Source organism: Lissotriton vulgaris, chromosome 6 (assembly GCF_964263255.1).
Source record: "Lissotriton vulgaris chromosome 6, aLisVul1.2, whole genome shotgun sequence".
Classification (NCBI taxonomy): domain Eukaryota; kingdom Metazoa; phylum Chordata; class Amphibia; order Caudata; family Salamandridae; genus Lissotriton; species Lissotriton vulgaris.
This window is the reverse complement of record NC_141694.1, coordinates 514027073-514045664: the sequence shown is the minus strand read 5'-3', so window position 1 is coordinate 514045664 and position 18592 is coordinate 514027073. Positions and strand designations below refer to the sequence as shown.

Genomic DNA, 18592 nt, shown 5'->3' with positions numbered 1-18592 from the left:
AAGGTCAGAGAAGAGAACAGCAACTTTCTAAAAGTGCTGTTCCCAAACACAGGATTTAAAAACAACCTTTCCTAAAAGATGTGTTATTAAATCCTGAGTTCAGGGATACCAAACTTTTATGTCCTATCTTGCTCATATGGGAAGATATGCTGGTAGCCACTGTAGCCAGCATTCCCCATGATAGCCTATGGGGCAAGATAGCCTTACAATAGTGAAAAACTAAAATGGCTATAATTCACTTCCAGAGCATGTCACCTGCACAAGCACATGCTCTACCTTTCACATACACTGCACCCTGTCCAAGGGGGTACCTTGGGCCTTCCACAGGGATGACCAATGTGTACAGAAAGGGAAGGGTTAGGTCTGATCAGTGGGGACACTGGCCAGGAGGACATGGCAGTTCACAGACTGCACACAGGCACTGTGGTGGCAGGCCTGAGACACCATTTTAGGGCTACTCATGTGGGTGGCACAATCAGTGCTGCAGGCCCACTAGTAGCATTTGTTATCACCAGCCCTGGGACACTCAGTGCACTTTACTAGGGACTGATTGGTGACACAAATATGCCAATCATCGATAACCAATCACAATAACAATTTACACAGGGAGCACTTGCAGTTGGACACTGAACAGCACTGGCAAAGTGACCAAAGCATTTAAACCAGCAAAAACTAAACCCAGCACAGCATCAAAAATACAGGAGGTAGAGGCATAAAGATAGGGGGAAACCACGCCAAAGATGCCAGGTCTAACAATTATATAATTTTTTCTGTTATAATCAGAAATGTAAATCGGTGAAAGCCCCAGGAGGTTCTTGACTATAGTTTTACTTTCAGGTGGATTGTGGTTGCACTTACTTCACAACCACCTGCCCACTGAGAAATAAGGAAGCAATAAGGAACAAATGGACAATCAGTTTATCTATTCCTTATGGGCAATTGGAAGGTGTTGAATTTTCCCACTAATGCGGTTTTTGTGTACTGTACGCATAATTCACTTATTTAATTGAAATCTGTTTGTTCTTTACTCACTTATTCACTTCATCAGAGATGAAAAAAATATTTTGAATGTATATGGATTTAAAGGTTTTTTTTATGTCTAAAAAATTAATTTATGAATGACTGGGTCATATTCCCAAATGGAAATTCATTGTTTTATTGTGAGAAGAATGTATATATGAATCTAGCCCTATGGTATACCACTACCTACTCTTGAAATTTCTGCCCCAGTTACGTGGGGATATATAGGCAAAACCCCTTCTTCACATAAAGTGGGCCTGCAGCACTTATTTTGCCACCCACTTAAGTAGATGCTTAAAATGTCTCAGGTCTGCCATTGCTTACTGTATGCAGTTTTAAACTGCTGATTAGACTTAACACTATGACCCCCTTGCCAAGACTAAAGCTCCCTTTTTAATACATATAAGTCACCCTTAAGGTAGACATTAGACATCAAAAAGTTGGGCATGTACCCGTACGTTTTACATATCCTAGTTGTGAAAAAAACACAAATTTGTCTCTCTCTACTGTAAGGCCTACCTCTTTCATAGAATAATATTATGTTACCTTATTACATTTAAAAATGTGGTACTTTTTGAGTGGGAATAGGTAGGAAAGTCATGTTTGGTATCTGAGGGATTCTAAAAATAAATGATGGACAGAATGCCAGTCACAAAGATCTGGATTTAATCCATCGTTTTTTTGCTCACCACACTACCCTAGTTTGGACCCAGACATATGTAAATAAGTCTTGACCCAGCACCTCAAGAGATCAGTCCAGCCCGAACTGCCAAGCCAGGACCTCTCTCGACCAGAACAAGCATCCTGTGACTGATTTCAGGATACTACCCCTCATCAGCCATGCCAGCTTGAATCCAGAGGCACAGTGAGCAAAGGAGGCACATCTGGGCATACCCTTACAACTTAGGGCGACAAAAGCAAAAAGAGCAAATGATGGATGGAATGCTGCACAATGCAAACATTCACCGCACTCACAACGATCTGTGTGTTAATTCTTTGTTTATTTGCTCTCCACACCACCCCAGTTTCGACCCAGCCATATGAAAATCAGCCTTCACACTGCTCATCAGGAGAACAGTCCAGCTCAGACTGCCAGGCTGGGTCGTCCCTGCACCAGAAACAAGCATCTTGGGATTGGTTTTGGGCTATCACCCCTCATCAGGCAGGCTAACTTGAATCCAGTGGTGCAGTGAGCATGGGACCCATGCCTGGGCATACACTTCCCAGTTAGGACAACAAAAGCGAAATAGAACAAATGATGGAATAAATGCTGAACAATGTAAACATTCACAGCAGTCAAAAAGAGCTGGGCTTAATCCATTGTTTTTTTCCTTACTACGCGGCCCCAGTTTGGACCCAGCCATATGCAAATCAGTCTTGATCCTGGTCCTCATGCAAACAGTCTAACACAAACTGCCAAGCCAGATCCTTCCTGGACCAGAAACAAGCATCCTGTGACTGGTTTCAGGGTATCACCCCTCATCAGTCAGGTTAGCCAGAATCCAGTGGCGCAGTGAGCACAGGACCTATGTCTGGGCATACCTTCCCACTTAGGGCAACAAAAGCAAAAAGAAAAAATTATGGATGGAATGCTTAACAATGCAAACATTCACCCCAGTCACAAAGATCTGGGTTTAATTCTTTGTTTTTGTGCTCTCCACACCACCCCAGTGTCGACCCAGCCATATGCAAATCAGCCTTGACCCTGATCCTCATGGGATCAGTCCAGACTGCACTGCCAAGCCAGGTCATCCTCGGGCCAAAATCAAGCATCCTGGTACTAGTTTTGCGGCGTCACCCCTTCATCAGCCAGGCTCCATTCAATCCAGTGGTGCAGTGAGCAAGGAATGCATGTTTGGGCATACTCCTCCCGCTGAGGGTGACAAAAGCAAACAAACAAAGGAAGGAAAGAATGCTGAACATTTCAAACATTCACCCCCAGCCACACAGATCTGGGTTTAATCTATCTTCTTCTTTTTTTTTTTGCTCACCACTCCTCCCTAGTTTAGACACAGCTATATGGAAATCCGTCTTGACACAGCTCCTCATGAGAACAGTCCAGCCCAAACTGCTAAGCCAGGGCCTATCTGGATCAGAAACAAGAATCATGGGACTGGTTTCAGGGTTTCACCCCTCCTCCGCTAAGCTATAATGAAACCAGTGGTGCAGTGAGCACAGGAAAGTTTGCATTTTCTTGCCCCAACCATTTGGTTCCTTCAGCCTGTTCCTGAGTGACATGAGAAGGTGTGTGTGGCAGTTGGACTTTGTATATTCCTCCCAGGCAGTCACACAATAGAGGGATTAGGTTTGCTTGGTTGGGCCATCTCAGGCAGGATGGGGGGCAGAGCTGGACACATACCCACTTATACATCAATAGGCTAAGCCCTGCTCTCACGCAATGAACTTCAGTATAGCTCGTTGTGACTGTAGCCAGGTTGGAGTCAGGGAAGGGATGCAGGGAATCCCAGATACTTCTGTGAGGGAAGCCTCCAGAAGTTATCCCACTTCAAAGAAAACACCCGGGATAAAAAGGGGACTCTTAAACCCCAGATAGGCAAAATCCAAAACTTGGGACTTATAGCATTTTTGGCAAAGAAATGCTCAGAGAACCGAGAGGAGCCTGGGACTTACATATTCGATCTGCCCAAGGTGCAATATCAGTCCAGTCGCCCTAACTTTGTGGCAGCTTCTGCTACGTTCTTTTGCTCAGCACCAAATCCTGTTCAGTCGTTCCTCACAGAAAGAGTATCCAGCCTCGAGGAGCCCTCATTGGCGGCAGTCTACAGCTTCGTCCCACTGGAGATTTTCGACTTCCAAAAAAGAAATCAAGTCCAGACGCAGAAATCTTCACCATGACCTCATCCAGTGACTCCCCAATAACGACACCACCGGCTGCCTTTCTTTTCCCCACTGAACTTAACCTTTTCAGACAATTTCTTTACAGAATTTCTTCTAATCCCCAAGGGAAGCTGAGACCGAGCACACCTCACTTTTTGCATCCGAATCACACAAATGAGCTGTCACACAAGGCTCCATCATTTATAATCTTTTAAAGTAACTCTCAGAATGCTACTGGCCATTCTGGGAATTAACATCCTTCGATATGCTTCTGAGATCTAGTTATATCAAAGGATCACATAAGACCATGATGTCAAAATTTGACCTGCACAAAGGCTGCTTAGCATCAACTTCCCCTGCTCCACAGAGTGAAGCCTTTCCCCACAAGTTGAATCCAAAATGGCTGTAGAAGCACTATTTTTGATAGAAGAATTTGCTTACTTGTTGAAAGGTACCTGTCCCCTATTAAAGCATCCTCCATGCTGCAATATGCCTATTTAATGGGATGTGAAAGTTTAACAGAACAACACCTACCTTTAAAAACCCACGCTAGTTCATCTGCCCACCCACATCCTCCTGCCTGGTAAGTAAAGGCACTGTCACTTGATCATGCCAGCCGTGCACAAGTTAATGTCAGCAGGAAATACTGGAAAGACCTCAAGTTGGTTTCCTAAGTCAGCGATAGAGGGCCTGATTTAGAGTTTGCCAGACAGGCTACTGTGTCATAAATAATGCCAAATTCTTTGTGCACTTGGTTCATTTAGAGCCTGGTGGATCACAAATATTATGTCAACGGAGCATCCGTTGGCTCCATCGATGGAATACTTCTACTGATGGGTCGAGAAAGTAGGGGTCTTGGGAGAAAGGACAATCTACTGCCTACCCTATTTAGTGTGGCCCGTTAATGCCTTTTCTTCGTCAGTCACAGCCAGGAAAAGGACAAGAAAAAACAATAATGGGAGAAACTTCTTGCTTGGAGTGTGGGGGTCATTAGTGGTTTTAAAAAAAAAAACTCCTACTTTGGGAGCTGGTTTTGGAAAGAAAATGTCCACCACCATGAAAACCAACAGCAGTCGTACACCAAACTTTTAGTACCTTAAAAGAAACCACAGTGATGTCAGTTCCTTTCAGTGTACAGAGAGGACTCCAGGGCCATCTCTAAATTTGGCTGATGAAGTATCTTCAGGATTGCGGATGTAATATCCTCCACCATTCCGACTAACACTATTCCATATGCCCAACTTTAAATCAGGACCAGAGCTTGTTTGTGGAAAAAGAGAAGCACCATCCTGCAGCTTTTTGGAGGAATGATGAGAATCTTGTGAGTACCGCCCTCTGGTAGAGAGATTATTACTGCTGAATGGGAAAGGCTGTTAGTATATGATAAGTATGACAAAGGGAGAGCAACAACTGTATAGCTCTGTCCTGTCCTCTACAACATGTGAAAGTAGTGCATTAGATACCTAACTGACGTTTAGCCAACATTGACGAAGTATCACAAATCATTTAGACCAAAAACAATCTGAGATGCTGCACCATCTCTAAGGTCCACAGCATAGCAGGCTATTGCCTGGAAGGTATACCTGCAGGTGAAGCAGTACCACTATTTCCTAGAGTTGGTGGGCTAAGGCACATCAAAGATGGTTCAGAAAATCATGGTTTCCGATAGATCCTAATATGGCTTTCTTAGGATAGGGAAAATTAATGATCTGTACAAACCCATATGTCAAAGAAATAATAAGCAAGCCTGTCAGAGGTGGGATTGCTTCATAAATCTTTAAACTCTGACAGGTGAAAAAACTCAAAAGCAGAGTACAGTTTTAATATGCTGAGACTAGCTTCTGAAAGTCATCGGTAGTCAGCAAAGAGAAGATAGAAAAACAGGTACAATTCAATTGGTGATGCACAGACCTGTGAATATATTCAATGGAATATAAGGGGCACAGATGTTAACTGACATCATAAGGGAAGAATGAAGAAGATTTAAACAAGGTTTTGGAAACAATATCTAAACAGAGAGACAGCATTATGTGGACAAAGTTGAAATGCTGTTATGTAGAGTCGCTGGGAGGGACTCAGTGCAGATCCTAGAGTCTCTGGGACTTTAAAACTGAATAAACATTTTTCCAGGAAAATTCTGTGTGTCTAAAAAATAAACTAAAGTGTCATTAGCTTTTTCATTATGTTTTGTCTCGACTGATCTTCTAGCTGTTGTTTACTAAGCTCACCTAACATAATCTATATGAGAACCACACAAGGTTCCAGTATCATCCATTACGTCTTCCAGGATAATGCCTCGGCAACATCAAATTACTAAAACTTATGGCCATAGTATCTTTGAAGGGATATGGGTCATCAGATTTAAAGCCATGATCCGTGTAAGTTTGACAAATTAATGATTATTAATTAATGATCTTCTCATTCTCTCCTATTCCTTCCTACAAGGCCACTAAATCTGAAAGATTTGCAAAATAAACTGTATCAAAGATATACAAGTAGGTTCTGATTTCAAGCCATATCTAACCCCTAACCCTGGAACATGGAGACATTGTCCAAATCATAACAAAAATGCTTATATCTATATAAATGAATGGGGGGCTTGTATTACTATTGTTGTCTAAAGGATTATAATTGTTTGTTACTGATTTTAAGTTTCTTAACAGTATTGTTATGAGAGCCCACATCAGCTCCTCAGAAGAATCACAGTTAACTCCCTTTGCTCATAAGTAACAATTACAAGCCCAAACAATCTTACATGTATGCATACCAGTGAGAGAGAGAGAGAGAGAGAGAGAGAGAGAGAGAGAGAGAGAGAGAGAGAGAGAGAGAGAGAGAGAGAGAGAGAGAGAGAGAGAGAGAGAGAGAGAGAGAGAGAGAGAGAGAGAGAGAGAGAAGGGCAAGGCTCAGTACTCGGTCTATATGTAGCCAACGTGCTTTGAAATGGTAATTAAAGCATGGCTCTGTAAGTGAAACTCTTCTAATTTCTTACAAATGATTAATTTGGGCTTGTGCCTTAATTGATCCCCTTCCCTAACTGAGCTATCTTGACATTCCACAGTATATTTTGTTTTGATCAGCTGGTAAGGTAGCTCAACAAACATCTACATCCCCGACTCTCGACCTTTCATATGGGGAATTTTGTGTACGCAGACTGCAGCTTTTAATCTTAGCACAGTTGAGAACCACACACAAGTAACATAAGTATCAACAATGTAAATGCTTAGAAAATATAATTTGCTTTCATTACTATAAATATACATGATATATATATATATATATATACACTAACTTAGAAACACATTTTTTAAAGGCTATACCAACCAGCAACAAGCAGTATAGGTGGCTTGTCTGGATGCAGCTCCATTTGTCGAGCGATCCATGTTCCATCAAAATGTGCATACCACCACCCCTTCTTCTTGTTCTGGGGATCTTTGTATTGGTCAGCGGGGCGGATGAAGGGAATCCGAAAGTACCGCTGCTGCCGGTTCATCTCAATCTCTTGAGGTCTGGTAGGCAGCTGAGTTACAGGGTTCTGTTGGGCTATTGCAGAAAAAAAGTGCATTACCATCAGCAAGTGAAAAGTTAATATCCCTTCACCCAAAAGGTACTTCTACACATCAAGGGTATATTTGCGCAAAAGGAAATCCAAAAATGTCTCCAGAAAGAAGTATAAGCCAAGCCACCAATAGTAGTACTATATTTTTTAGAGCCATTACTTGCAATAAAAAAGCCTCTATTGCCCCAAGCGTTTGTCATTGTAGAACATAAAACAAATTCCCGGCTACAGAAATAAGACAACCTTACATTCAAGAGACAATTATACAGCATTTTCAACCAGTTATAAATTGTTCAACACTGAGTATGTTTCTGAATACTAAAAATGAAAACATAGGCAAGAGGGTCCGATTATGCAAAACATACCAGTTCTACGTGGTCTATTGTGCTGTCGATTAATACAACTACTAAATCTCCCGGCTTGCACGTCGATAAGACTCTCGGGCACTTAGAAGAAAAATGCCTTGATGTATTTTCTCGCATCGGTTCAAGGCGGCAATTCCTAAGTATTACATCCATCCTCTAATATGTGAAGAGCAGACTTGTCGGATTAAAATGTTATTGTATGAGCATTGAAAAGCGCCCTTTCCAAAAAATAAACATCAACACAGCTGAAATGTGGAGTCATTTCGTTTTCCCATGGTTACTACAGGAATCACAACTTCCAGGAACAGAGTTGGCCGATCACTGATTGATGAACAACTCGCCCTGCAAAAAAGCTGTGTGTGGAGGGAGGGCTGAGGCTTGTAAAACAATATGTGGTGAAGAGTGGATACATGAGCAAAGAAGAGAGGCATTAGAGCAAAGAAATGCGATTGGGTGACTAAAATGCAGTATAAAGATATAAACAAAAATGGAGGCGGGGAAGCAATATAGTGAGGCTTGTAGGGAAGGCCGGCAGGGGCATTGGGTCTTCTAATACAATACTGGCACAGAAAGATGAGCGTGTTATAGAAGAAATTAAATAAAAAAGTTACAAATTATTTAAGTACAAACTAAAACAATACACACGGAAAGCACAATCACGTTGCTGGATAACAGGAAAACTCCTGGAAGTAGAAAGCTCCCACTTTTAGGTAAACAATATTAATGAATGATGCTTTAAGAGACTAGAAGGATTGTATTTTCAGATGTTCAACCAAGAAAATGTTCTTTGCATCAGTGCAGTTAACTGCTGGAATGTTACTTCGAGGGTCGGATCGAGGCTTCACCACTGCACAGCTACCAACAACATCTTGAAAATTGATCGAGTACATTAGGGTAGCAATAGTACCTGAACTACATCAGAGGGCAGAATATGATCGTACTGAAGCCCTATCAGCTGCACACTTATATGGCTCAACATCCCTCTGGTTCCAAACAATGTCATTTAATTATAGGTCAACTGAATATATTTTTCAGTAATTCCTTTTAGGAGCTTTATTGTCTACCACGCTGCACTCGCCTACTTTTAGATATCGCATGCTGTTTTGTTTACTCATCTCGGATAAACCTGAATCACAAAACCAAGATAGTGTCTGCATTCGCTTATCAAAATGTTTACGTCCTAGAGGACACAAACATTGTGAAATATAAAGTGTTGAATTTAAAAAAGATGATTATACTGCTGTGCATACTTCAGTGTAATGCACCAAATAAGATTTAGCCAATCTCAAATCCCTAGATACAATACTGTGATTAACTGATTCTTTCTGTTTGGTGGGTCTCAATCGACCACAGCTTAAATTATTTAGTTTCACCGGCTCCTGTGCTGTAAATGCATTGCCTTCAATTAGTTCCTTTTAATGTTAGGAGCAAACAGAAATGTCTTAAGAACCGAGCCCAATATGGAGATACATAAGAACTTCTCTTTCTCTGAATTGGTTCCTTTCGACTGGCAGTACTCAGAAGTTGTGAAGTCTTAGGAGTGATAACTATTTTCACACCGGCTCTTTGCATGTGTTCTTCTCAAAAACATTAGAGCTAGTGTATATCGTTTATTATGGCATATTCACCATAATCACCATAACTACTACAGGATTTGCATCTAATGCATCTAAGGCATTACCTGTTTTGTACCGTTCTCTGGACACTGAAATAAATAGTTATAGGTGGATGGGGACAAACTACAGTCCACTCCTGAAATGTGATAAGTAAGATATCTTGGTGGGTGTAGGATATGTGAAATACACCACTAACCATTTATTAACCTTTGTAGGTACACTTTGAAGGTGGCCGACTATTGTAAGCAGTTGACTGTAAGCAACATTGCTTGATATTTGTCAAGGTAAAGAAATTGCCATTATATTATGCATACATATGTCCCAGACTTAATAGAGCAAGGTCTTAGACCCCATCAGCTAAAAACGAGTCCCTCTGGTTTTCATATCCACAACAGATTGAATGTTGGGTATAATAAACATGAATCATTGATACGATCTACTGTTTTATTTATAAAGGAACATAATTGACAGGATAACTAGTGTCCACAAAAGTTTTTGGCTGACACTGCGAACATATAAATAATAAGGAAATTTTATAAAAACCCACAGTTTTTATGGTGTGAGTGTTTAGTGTAGGAGCAGTTTCTTAATCACATGCTGTAAATGTAGTATTGTTATAGTCATATGTTGTATATCTTATTTTATGTATTTTCATTTTCAGATATTGTTTTAAAGTGGGATATCATTATTTTAATCCTGAGGAAGGTTTTTGGCCTTGAATATCTGTGTGCCATAACCGAAACGCGTCGATGCACTTTTTTGTGGAGAAACATTAAGTAATAGAAATAAGAAGCTCATGTGACTGTGAAATCTGACATACCTTCATGGAGCATATCTTATTGAACCATTGAAACTGGTGTTCCTTTTCTCCTTTTTAATTGGAATTATTTTCCTTTTATATTGTCCCATTTTTTGTGTAATGAACTTTTGATGTATTACAATGTGTTTATTTAAATCTGGTTTTTAAATTACTGAAATAAAATGTACATTCTTTTCTGTATGACTATTGCATGTTTTTTATTATCTGCTCCTCATTTGTGAATGTGGGTTAATTCTTTTTGAGTCTTGTGTAAAACTGTGGTTTGTTTTCAAGTTCACCCAAAGGGGAAAACTTTATTGACAGTTGTGATAACTATTTAGCACATCTGATGACATCAGAAAGTGACGTCATACAGCCACTAAAATGACAAAGATCTAAATGTGAAATTAATAGAATAATATAAATACCAAACAAACGTATTCACAGAGCTCTTTCCCGTGTTGCATTGTCCCTAATACAAATGGTAGTAATTTAAAGACAGTTCCACATTTTTTTTTTAATCAAAGTATGTGCCAAGCTGCATTAGTGTCTGGGCCATAGCAGCAGGAAACATATACTTATAAAGATATTTGCAAAGTTAGTCTATATGTGACTAGCTAATGACTATTTTAGCTCGGAATTTTCGATGAAGATATATTAAATTGTTCCCAATATTTAAGATTATATGATGACAATTGGTCAAACTTTACTACAAAAAGGAATAAAGGACAAGTTACTTACTTTTGGTAACGTTGGTAGAGACATGATCTAGCTGCAAATTCCTTACCTTAGAATATCCCAGGCCTCAGGCTGGATCTGGATGACATTTGCTCAAGCAATACCCTTGTGTGCTGGTAGGTGGTGTTGGCCAGCTCTGTGTGGCGTCATCCGTGACAGAGGTGACGTCCGCTTCACCTTTGTAGGCGGCACCTCAGCGTGCTGACGCCAGTTACTTTTCACGACATTCAATGCCAGGAGTGCAGAGCCATGAAGTGCAACAACAGTGGTGTGTTTAGAACAACTAGGTGCCTGAAAGGGATCAGCCCTGACCCTAAAACACCTGTCTGCAGTGCAGGGAGGATGGGTGGGTCGGTAAGGAATCTGTGGCTAGATCATGTAAGATCAGATAAGACGTTACCATAGGTAAGTAACTTGTCCATCTGATAGAGATATCTAGCTGCAGATTCCTTACCTTAGAATATCTACCCAAGCATTACCATCCCCGGAGGAGGGACTGTGGACAGGTTTAGTCCAGGAAGTCCTGCAGGACAGAGCCATCAAAAAGGCCATCCCTGCGGACTTGACTGTCCAGGCAGTAGTGCTTAGTGAACGTGTGCAGGGATGCCCACGTTGCTGCCTGACAAGGACTGGATCACCACATTGTAACGTTCTGGTCGCAGCCTCACCTATGGTGGAATGAGCTCTTAAGCTTTCAGGAGGCTGTTTCTTGGCCAGAGCATAGCAGATTTTGATGCAGAGAATCACCTATTGCAAGATAGTGCTCTTCTAGTCCTATTCTGCACCGTAGTTGTCCACCGGAACTCTTTAGTGTAGTCAATGTAGAATGATAACACTCTTTTTGGGTCCAGACCAAGCATAGAAAGTGGGCAAGGTGACTGATTGCCCCACGTGAAATGCTGTTACCACTTTTGGTAAGAAAGAGGGCCTAATGAAAAGCACCAACTTATTAGGGAAGATTGTCAGGTAAGGAAGCTTGTATGAGAGAACCTGCGAATCACTCACCCTCCTGGCAGAAGTTATTGCCACAAAAAATGCTGTTTTGATGGAAAACAGCCAGAGGGGGCAGTTTTGCAGAGGTTCAAATGGAGCGCACATCAGGAAGGTGAGAACTAAATTTAAGTCTCACGGAGGCATGATGAATGGAGCAGGTGGGAAAATATCTACAAGCCCCTTAAGAAATCTGTTCACAATAGGGGATTTAAATATAGAAGGTTGGTCTGACGGCCTCAAGGAGGAAGACAAGGCCGAAAGATACCCTTTATGAGTACCCAGAGCAGAGACTGGCTGGACAAGGGTCAAAACAAAGAGAAGGACGTGAAAGAATGAAGCAGAAAGAGGGTCAATAGACCTTACTGTACAATATGTTAAACATTTCAGCCACCGGCATGCATACACAGTCTTGGTAGAGGGACGCCAGGCTGCCAAAATCACATCACAGACTTTGGGAGGACGGTCAAGTGCTGTCAACTGCCGCCGCTCAATCACCACGCAAGAAGGCATAGAGTTGACAGGTTCGGGTGCAGCGACAGAAGATCCACCTGAAGGGGCAGCCTGATTGGAGGATTGATGCTCAGTTGGAGAAGCTCGGGATACCAGACTTTCCATGCCCAGTCTGGAGCCACAAGAACGACTTGGGCCCGGTCGCTCCTGATCTTCTTGACCACTCTGGACAGGAGTTGTATTGGTGGAAAGGCAAACAGGAAGCCTGAGCTCCACTGGACATGAAAAGTGTTTTGAGCGAGTTTCGCCTTGGAAACTCCAGCGTGCAAAATTGGTTGGCATTGCGCATTCTTGGTAGAGGCAAACAGATTTCACCAAGGCTCTCCCCGCTTCTGAAAAAGAGCTTGTGCAACCTCTGGATGTAGATGCCATTTGTGATCTGCTAGGCATTGATCCCTGAGTTTATCCACCCTGGCATTTGAGAACCTGCCAGGTGTTGAACCACCAGGGATATGCTCTGCAGTTCCAGCCATGGCCGGGACGGAGGGCCTTCTGACAAAGAGTCCATGATCCCACCCCACCCTGTTTGTTGCCATACCACTTGGTGGTGGTGTTCCTCGTGAACACCTGAATCAGCTTTTGCTTGATGAAAGGGAAAAAAAAAATCAAAGCCAAGCAAATCGCTCGGAGCTCCAGCAAGTTGATGTGGAGTCCGGATTTCGTCAGAGACCAGAGTCCTCTGATCTCCACCTCTCCCAGATGGCCACCCCATCAAAAGGAGTGATGCATCTGTCACTACTGTGTGATCTTGTTGGGGAAGACAGAGGGACCTGCCTCTGACCCAATCATGGTTGCTCAGCCACCACTGCAATTCCTGTGTAGTCCCCTCCGAGATCTTGACTACGCCGGAGATATTCCCCTAATGCGGCACCTACTGGAACTTCAGGTCCAACGGCAGAGCCTGAATATGCCATCTGGTGTGTGTCAGTAGCAGTATGCAGGGGGCCATTAGGCCTAGCAGCCTCAGAGTCATTCTCACCAAAATCCAGGATAGAGGCTGAAACATAGGTATCATAGCCTGAATATCCTGGGCTCGCCGCTCGGGAGGATAGGCCCAAAGTTGCAGTGTCCAGAACAGCTCTGATAAAAGGAGGCATCTGAAAGGGAGTCAGGTGTGGCTTCGGCACGTTGATAGTGAACCCCAGTGAAAGCAGGAGATTCACTGTAGACTGGAGGTGGGAGAACAATCTTGAGGTGTGCTAGCCTTCAACAGCCAGTCCTCGAGATAGGGGAAGACTGCCAACCTTTATCTACTCAGAGGAGCTGCGATCAACGCCATCACCCTGGTGAACACCTCAGGGGCACTGGTAAGGCCAAATGGGAGCACTGTAAACTGAGAGTGCAATTGTGGCTGTGATATGGCTGGTACAGCTGAAAGCCCCTTCCGTTGCCACGAAAGGGGCGAAAAGCAGATGGGGGACGGGTGGGCACTGAGAGGCCTAAGAACTTTGCCGGAGCCTGCGTGTCCTTAAAGCGCTCCAGAGCCATGTCTACCTGGTCTCTGACAAGTTGGGTGCCATCAAAAGGCATGTACATAAAGGGAAGCCTGGAGATCTCGAAAAAAGCCAGAAGTTCTGAGCCAGGTGTGTCAGCGAACAGCCACCTTCGATGACATTATTTTGCCCAGTGAGTCAGTGGTGTCAAGCCCCCAATGAAAAGTGAACTTTGCCACATCTCTCCAGTCTGACATGGCTTGGGAGAGAATGGCTCTCCTCCTCTGAGACTTGTGGCAGAACCTGCACAAGCATTTCTCACAATGAGTGAGCGTAACATCCAAATAGGATTGCATTGTTCATCAACCGTAATTCAAGGCTAGCAGGAGAAAAAATATTCTTGACCCAAATATCCAGTCTCTTTAATTCCTTGACCGGGGGTGCAGACAGAAACGCAACTTATGAGTTAGAGGTCTGGACCACCAAACTCTTGGGGGTAGGGTTGTTGGTAAGGAATTTTGGGTCACCCAGATCAGGGCGAAGACAGCGGGAAAATGTCCTAGTCACAGAGGCCCCTGTGCTGGGCTTCGACCAGGTTCTCAGAAGGACATCAGGCAGGGCTTTGTTGAAAGGCAGGCGGGGTTCAGAGGAGGAGACATCTCGCTGTAACCTCTGGCAAACGTTCGACTTGAATTCCACCAAAGGGAGTTGAAGGCCCAGGAACTCGGCTGCCCTTCTCACCATCATAGTATATGAAGCCCCCTCCTCTGTAGGCTGGTTCGGGCAGTTATCCAGGCCACTGACCTCACCCAAATACTGCGTAGCAGTCCATTTCCTACTCAGGCTGGTCCCTTCCAATCATCCTTCAGTCCTAGCCCCTCAATAGAAGGCAGAAGAATCGAACTAGGACCCAATGGTGCAATTGGCATTGGAATCGGCGTCGAAAGGCGCTGATCCGGCTCTGGGTTGTCTAGGATGAGAATGGAGATGGCGGCACTGGGAGTCTCAGTGTAGAGGCTGGCAAAGGTGAAGGTCTCATGGGAATGATTAGCGCGAGTTGGCATCTGCCACCGGATCCATTGGGGGGGCATCGGTGCTGGACTCGCTGGCACAGAACCCAATGGAGCCCTTCCTGAGACTCCAGGGCCAGCAGGTGCGCAGGGAGGGTCAGGTCACCCAAATACTAGGCACATGGCTTCAAAAAATTCTTTTAACTGTGCGGGGGCCACTTCAGCCTGGAAAGGCAGGGAATGGTAGAGCTGACCCAGGGGCAGGTTCCACATAATGAGGCCTAGGGCATTGAGACTCCTACGTCATGTCAGCCGACAAATGGGTGGACGTTGAAGCACGCTTCCACTTCTTGTGCTTCTTATGCCTCTTACCTGACTGACTTGACGACTTCAAGTGGGAGGACAAGGACTTAGGACTCCTGGAGCGGTGCCAGGACCTGCCCCTCGACCGGGAACGAGACCTCTGGGGTGAATGGCATGGCATCAAATGCCAGGCCTCCAGCAGTTTTAGGGACTGCCCCCTCAAAGGCATGGCCTGGCAATCAAAGCACGACTTTGAGTTGTGGCAGCACGCCAGGTACCGTAGATAAGAGTGTGGATCCATCACCGACATGGCGAGATGACAGGCGCTACATGGTTTGAAACATGGTTTGAAACCAGAAGTCTTCTTCAACATCAAGAAAAAATCTACACACCAAAAAATTTCAAAAAAAGATTTTAAAAAAGCCTGTCAAAAAGAGATAGAGGCTTGCTCTCTTCATGGATCTGTGCTAGCTGGAGCAGAAAGAAAAGAACTGACCTCAGCGCGCTGAGGTGGCGCCTATAAAGGTGACACGGACGTCACTTCCAGCGTGGTCGAGGACACGTAGATCCGACTGAGGTCACCAACCTGCATGCATGCGTATTGCTAGAGCATCTTCCGGATTCAGCTCTGGGATATATTCTAAGGTAAGGAATCTGCAGCTAGATGTCTCTTTCACATCAACTAGTTCTTCAACAGTTGTTCTGTGTCTTATGTATAATTTTCTTGCAGTTATCTGTTGAAATTGCACAAAGAACTTTGAAAATAGTTCTGGCATTAGTATCAGGTATATATTTTTTTGCAGTTAGGATGTAGTTTGGCAAAATACTGGCATATTCTGTTTCCTTGTTTAAAATATGTTCTTTTATGAAATGTTTTATTTTTGTGTTCTTATCTCAATTGTTATATAGTATTATTGTTTTAATAATGACATTTTTTATGTTTTGTATGTTTAATGGATTTTATTAACGAAATAAGCATTGCTAGATGAATTGACTAGCTGATTAATTGGCTCTCAAAGGGCACTGAGAGGCCAAGTACTCCTCCTTGGATCTGAATAATTGATCAGTTTCTGTTTTTACCTCTTCTCCTCTCCACTGGTCTGTATTGCTGGTTTTAACAGACGACCCCTGGGTAGTCTGAGATCTGAAAGGAGAAATAATGGAATGATACTAGAGCAAATCATCTCAAACTATGTCATAAATAGGTTTTTCAGGGTACGGTGGTGTAACTCATCAGGAAATGCAGGGATTTCAGACTTTGCATGCTTGCATAGTACAAAGACGGCAAATATGTTATGTTATGTTAATTAAATGTAGAAAAGCGCGCGATTACCCCAGGGTGTCCTTGCGCTGAGCTCTGCTTAAACGATAGTCGGAGGCTTTCAATGAGTGAAGAGCCAGGTTCTCAGACCCTTTTTAAAAGAAAGAAGGTCCAAGGCATTTCTCAGAACGAACAGTAGCTCATTCCATGCCTTGGACTTGCAGGTGATAAAGCTCCTGCCTCCCCAACTGATTTTTTTTTGTTTTTAACGGTGGGGATTTGGACATTTTTTGCTCCTTCAACCGCAGGGTCCTAGCGGGAGCATACCATTTGAACTTTTGCCACAAATGGTCAGGGCTAATACCATTTAGAGCCTTAAATGCTATGCACAATGCCTTAAATCGAACCCTTTGCTTCACCCGGGTGCCAATGTAGCCAAGTTAACTCTCTTTTTACCGAAACGAATTTCGGTATGCATGTCAATAGCCTGGCAGCTGCATTCTGAGCTATCTGAAGCCTATTGACATGTTGATTTTGAGCGTTCAGATAAATGCTATTACAGTAATCCAAGCGTGACATAACAAGGACTGTAACTACTGTCCTTAAGTCCATTTCAGAGAGCATTTACCTCGAGTGCCCTTTAACTTGTTGATACATTTTCGAGATAGGCTGACGTTTCCATACTTTTCTGAAAGAAGGGTTAGTGACCTTTTGTAATTTTACCATATCCAGCACATGAAGCAGAATTCACATAAACTGACTGTCACGTCAGCATTATATATATATATTGGGGGAGCATTGGATCTATGCACAATTTTTTCAGACCATCTGCTTCATTCTAAAACACTACTATGGGGAAAAGCTTTGGAATGAAAAATAAAACAGCACTGAATGTTTCCCCTACTGATGTAGACATCAGATTACATTTGGCTATTACAGGCTTTGAATATTTGCGGTGGGGACTCATCTGAGGCAAACAGAGGTGCGCCCAGCAGGATGATAGCTACAGTTTTAACTCCCCGTGGTGCTGATAAATAACCAGGCTCAACATTCCTAAAATAGAGGTCATCACACCTTTTCAGTCATGCAGCTACTTTTTGAAATTTAACATACTTTCCGTGGGCGAAAAGGGGCTAATTAGCCATATGGCTGAGTTGTAGGTCCATGTTCAGAGGCATTTGGTTTGAGGTTGAACACTGATCATCTCAGCAGCTCACTAGACGGAGAGGTATAAGGCAGGAAGCACTGTCATAGGACTCCCCGGGCACTCACTTCTTGAAATAATAGTGTGAAACATAGGTGTTTACCCTGACATATAATAGGATTTTCTATAACCTGCAAAAGTGTCCTTAGCAAAGCGTTTGTTCAGGAATAGTGATAATCACAAGGGAATACGATAAAGGGATAATCTAAATTGTTTTACTAACAAAAGGCACCAGTTTACCCAAAATTAATCTTTCAGAAGAAGTAAGTAGCATTAATAGAATATAAGAAGTCAGTAATTGCGATGTACATGTAGAAAGCCACCTTGCAGCAGAAAAGTGTCTGGATATGGTTCCTGTCATAGCAGTAGACGATACATCAATGAGCATCTGTGTACTTGGAGAAGGAAAGGGATGATGCCAGCGCTTTTTAAGGGCCACCGCTTCTCGTCACACTATAGACAGTTAGTATTGGAAAATGGTCACGGGATGAGCTGGACCATTACTAACCTTTGTAAGAGATTAAGGAGCATTTCCAATATCTTCAGGATGATTAGAATGGAACTTTCTAACTTGAAGATATCAGTTTCTCTCATGTGCACTCCTCTACAATGCCATGTAAATTGTACCTGGAAAGGGCGCGCTGTCTGGTACCATGGCATGCAAAGAACTGGATATGCAGCATTTCCGCCGGTCCTGGGTACCATTAAGAATGTTTTGTACCCGGTAACTCCTCCTACTCAACTGTTGGCACAGTTATTGGTGGCTTTCAGCTTTTATCTTCTATTTTTGTCTGTCAGCTGTTGGAAGTGACTTCTGCAATATACTGAGACAACGGTGTTGCAAATCGCAGCAAAGTAGGGCATATGGCTATTTTCAAGGAAGTTGATACTTGCATCAGCTACAGATAAAGGTCGTCTGCACAATGCTATTAGCTCGAAATGCAGG

The 18592-nt window shown here is 43.1% G+C and overlaps 1 protein-coding gene across 7 annotated transcripts in view; it reads right to left on the bottom strand.

The window, feature by feature from the left end:
* Nucleotides 1–18592, bottom strand: part of MYO6 (myosin VI) — a 924144-nt gene that overhangs the window by 9239 nt on the left and 896313 nt on the right. For all 7 annotated transcript variants that reach the window (XM_086926522.1, XM_086926523.1, XM_086926525.1 and 4 more), the window contains one exon: nucleotides 7180–7398. In XM_086926522.1, coding sequence (XP_086782648.1) covers nucleotides 7180–7398 — 219 coding nt within the window. The remainder of the gene's footprint in view (nucleotides 1–7179; nucleotides 7399–18592) is intronic.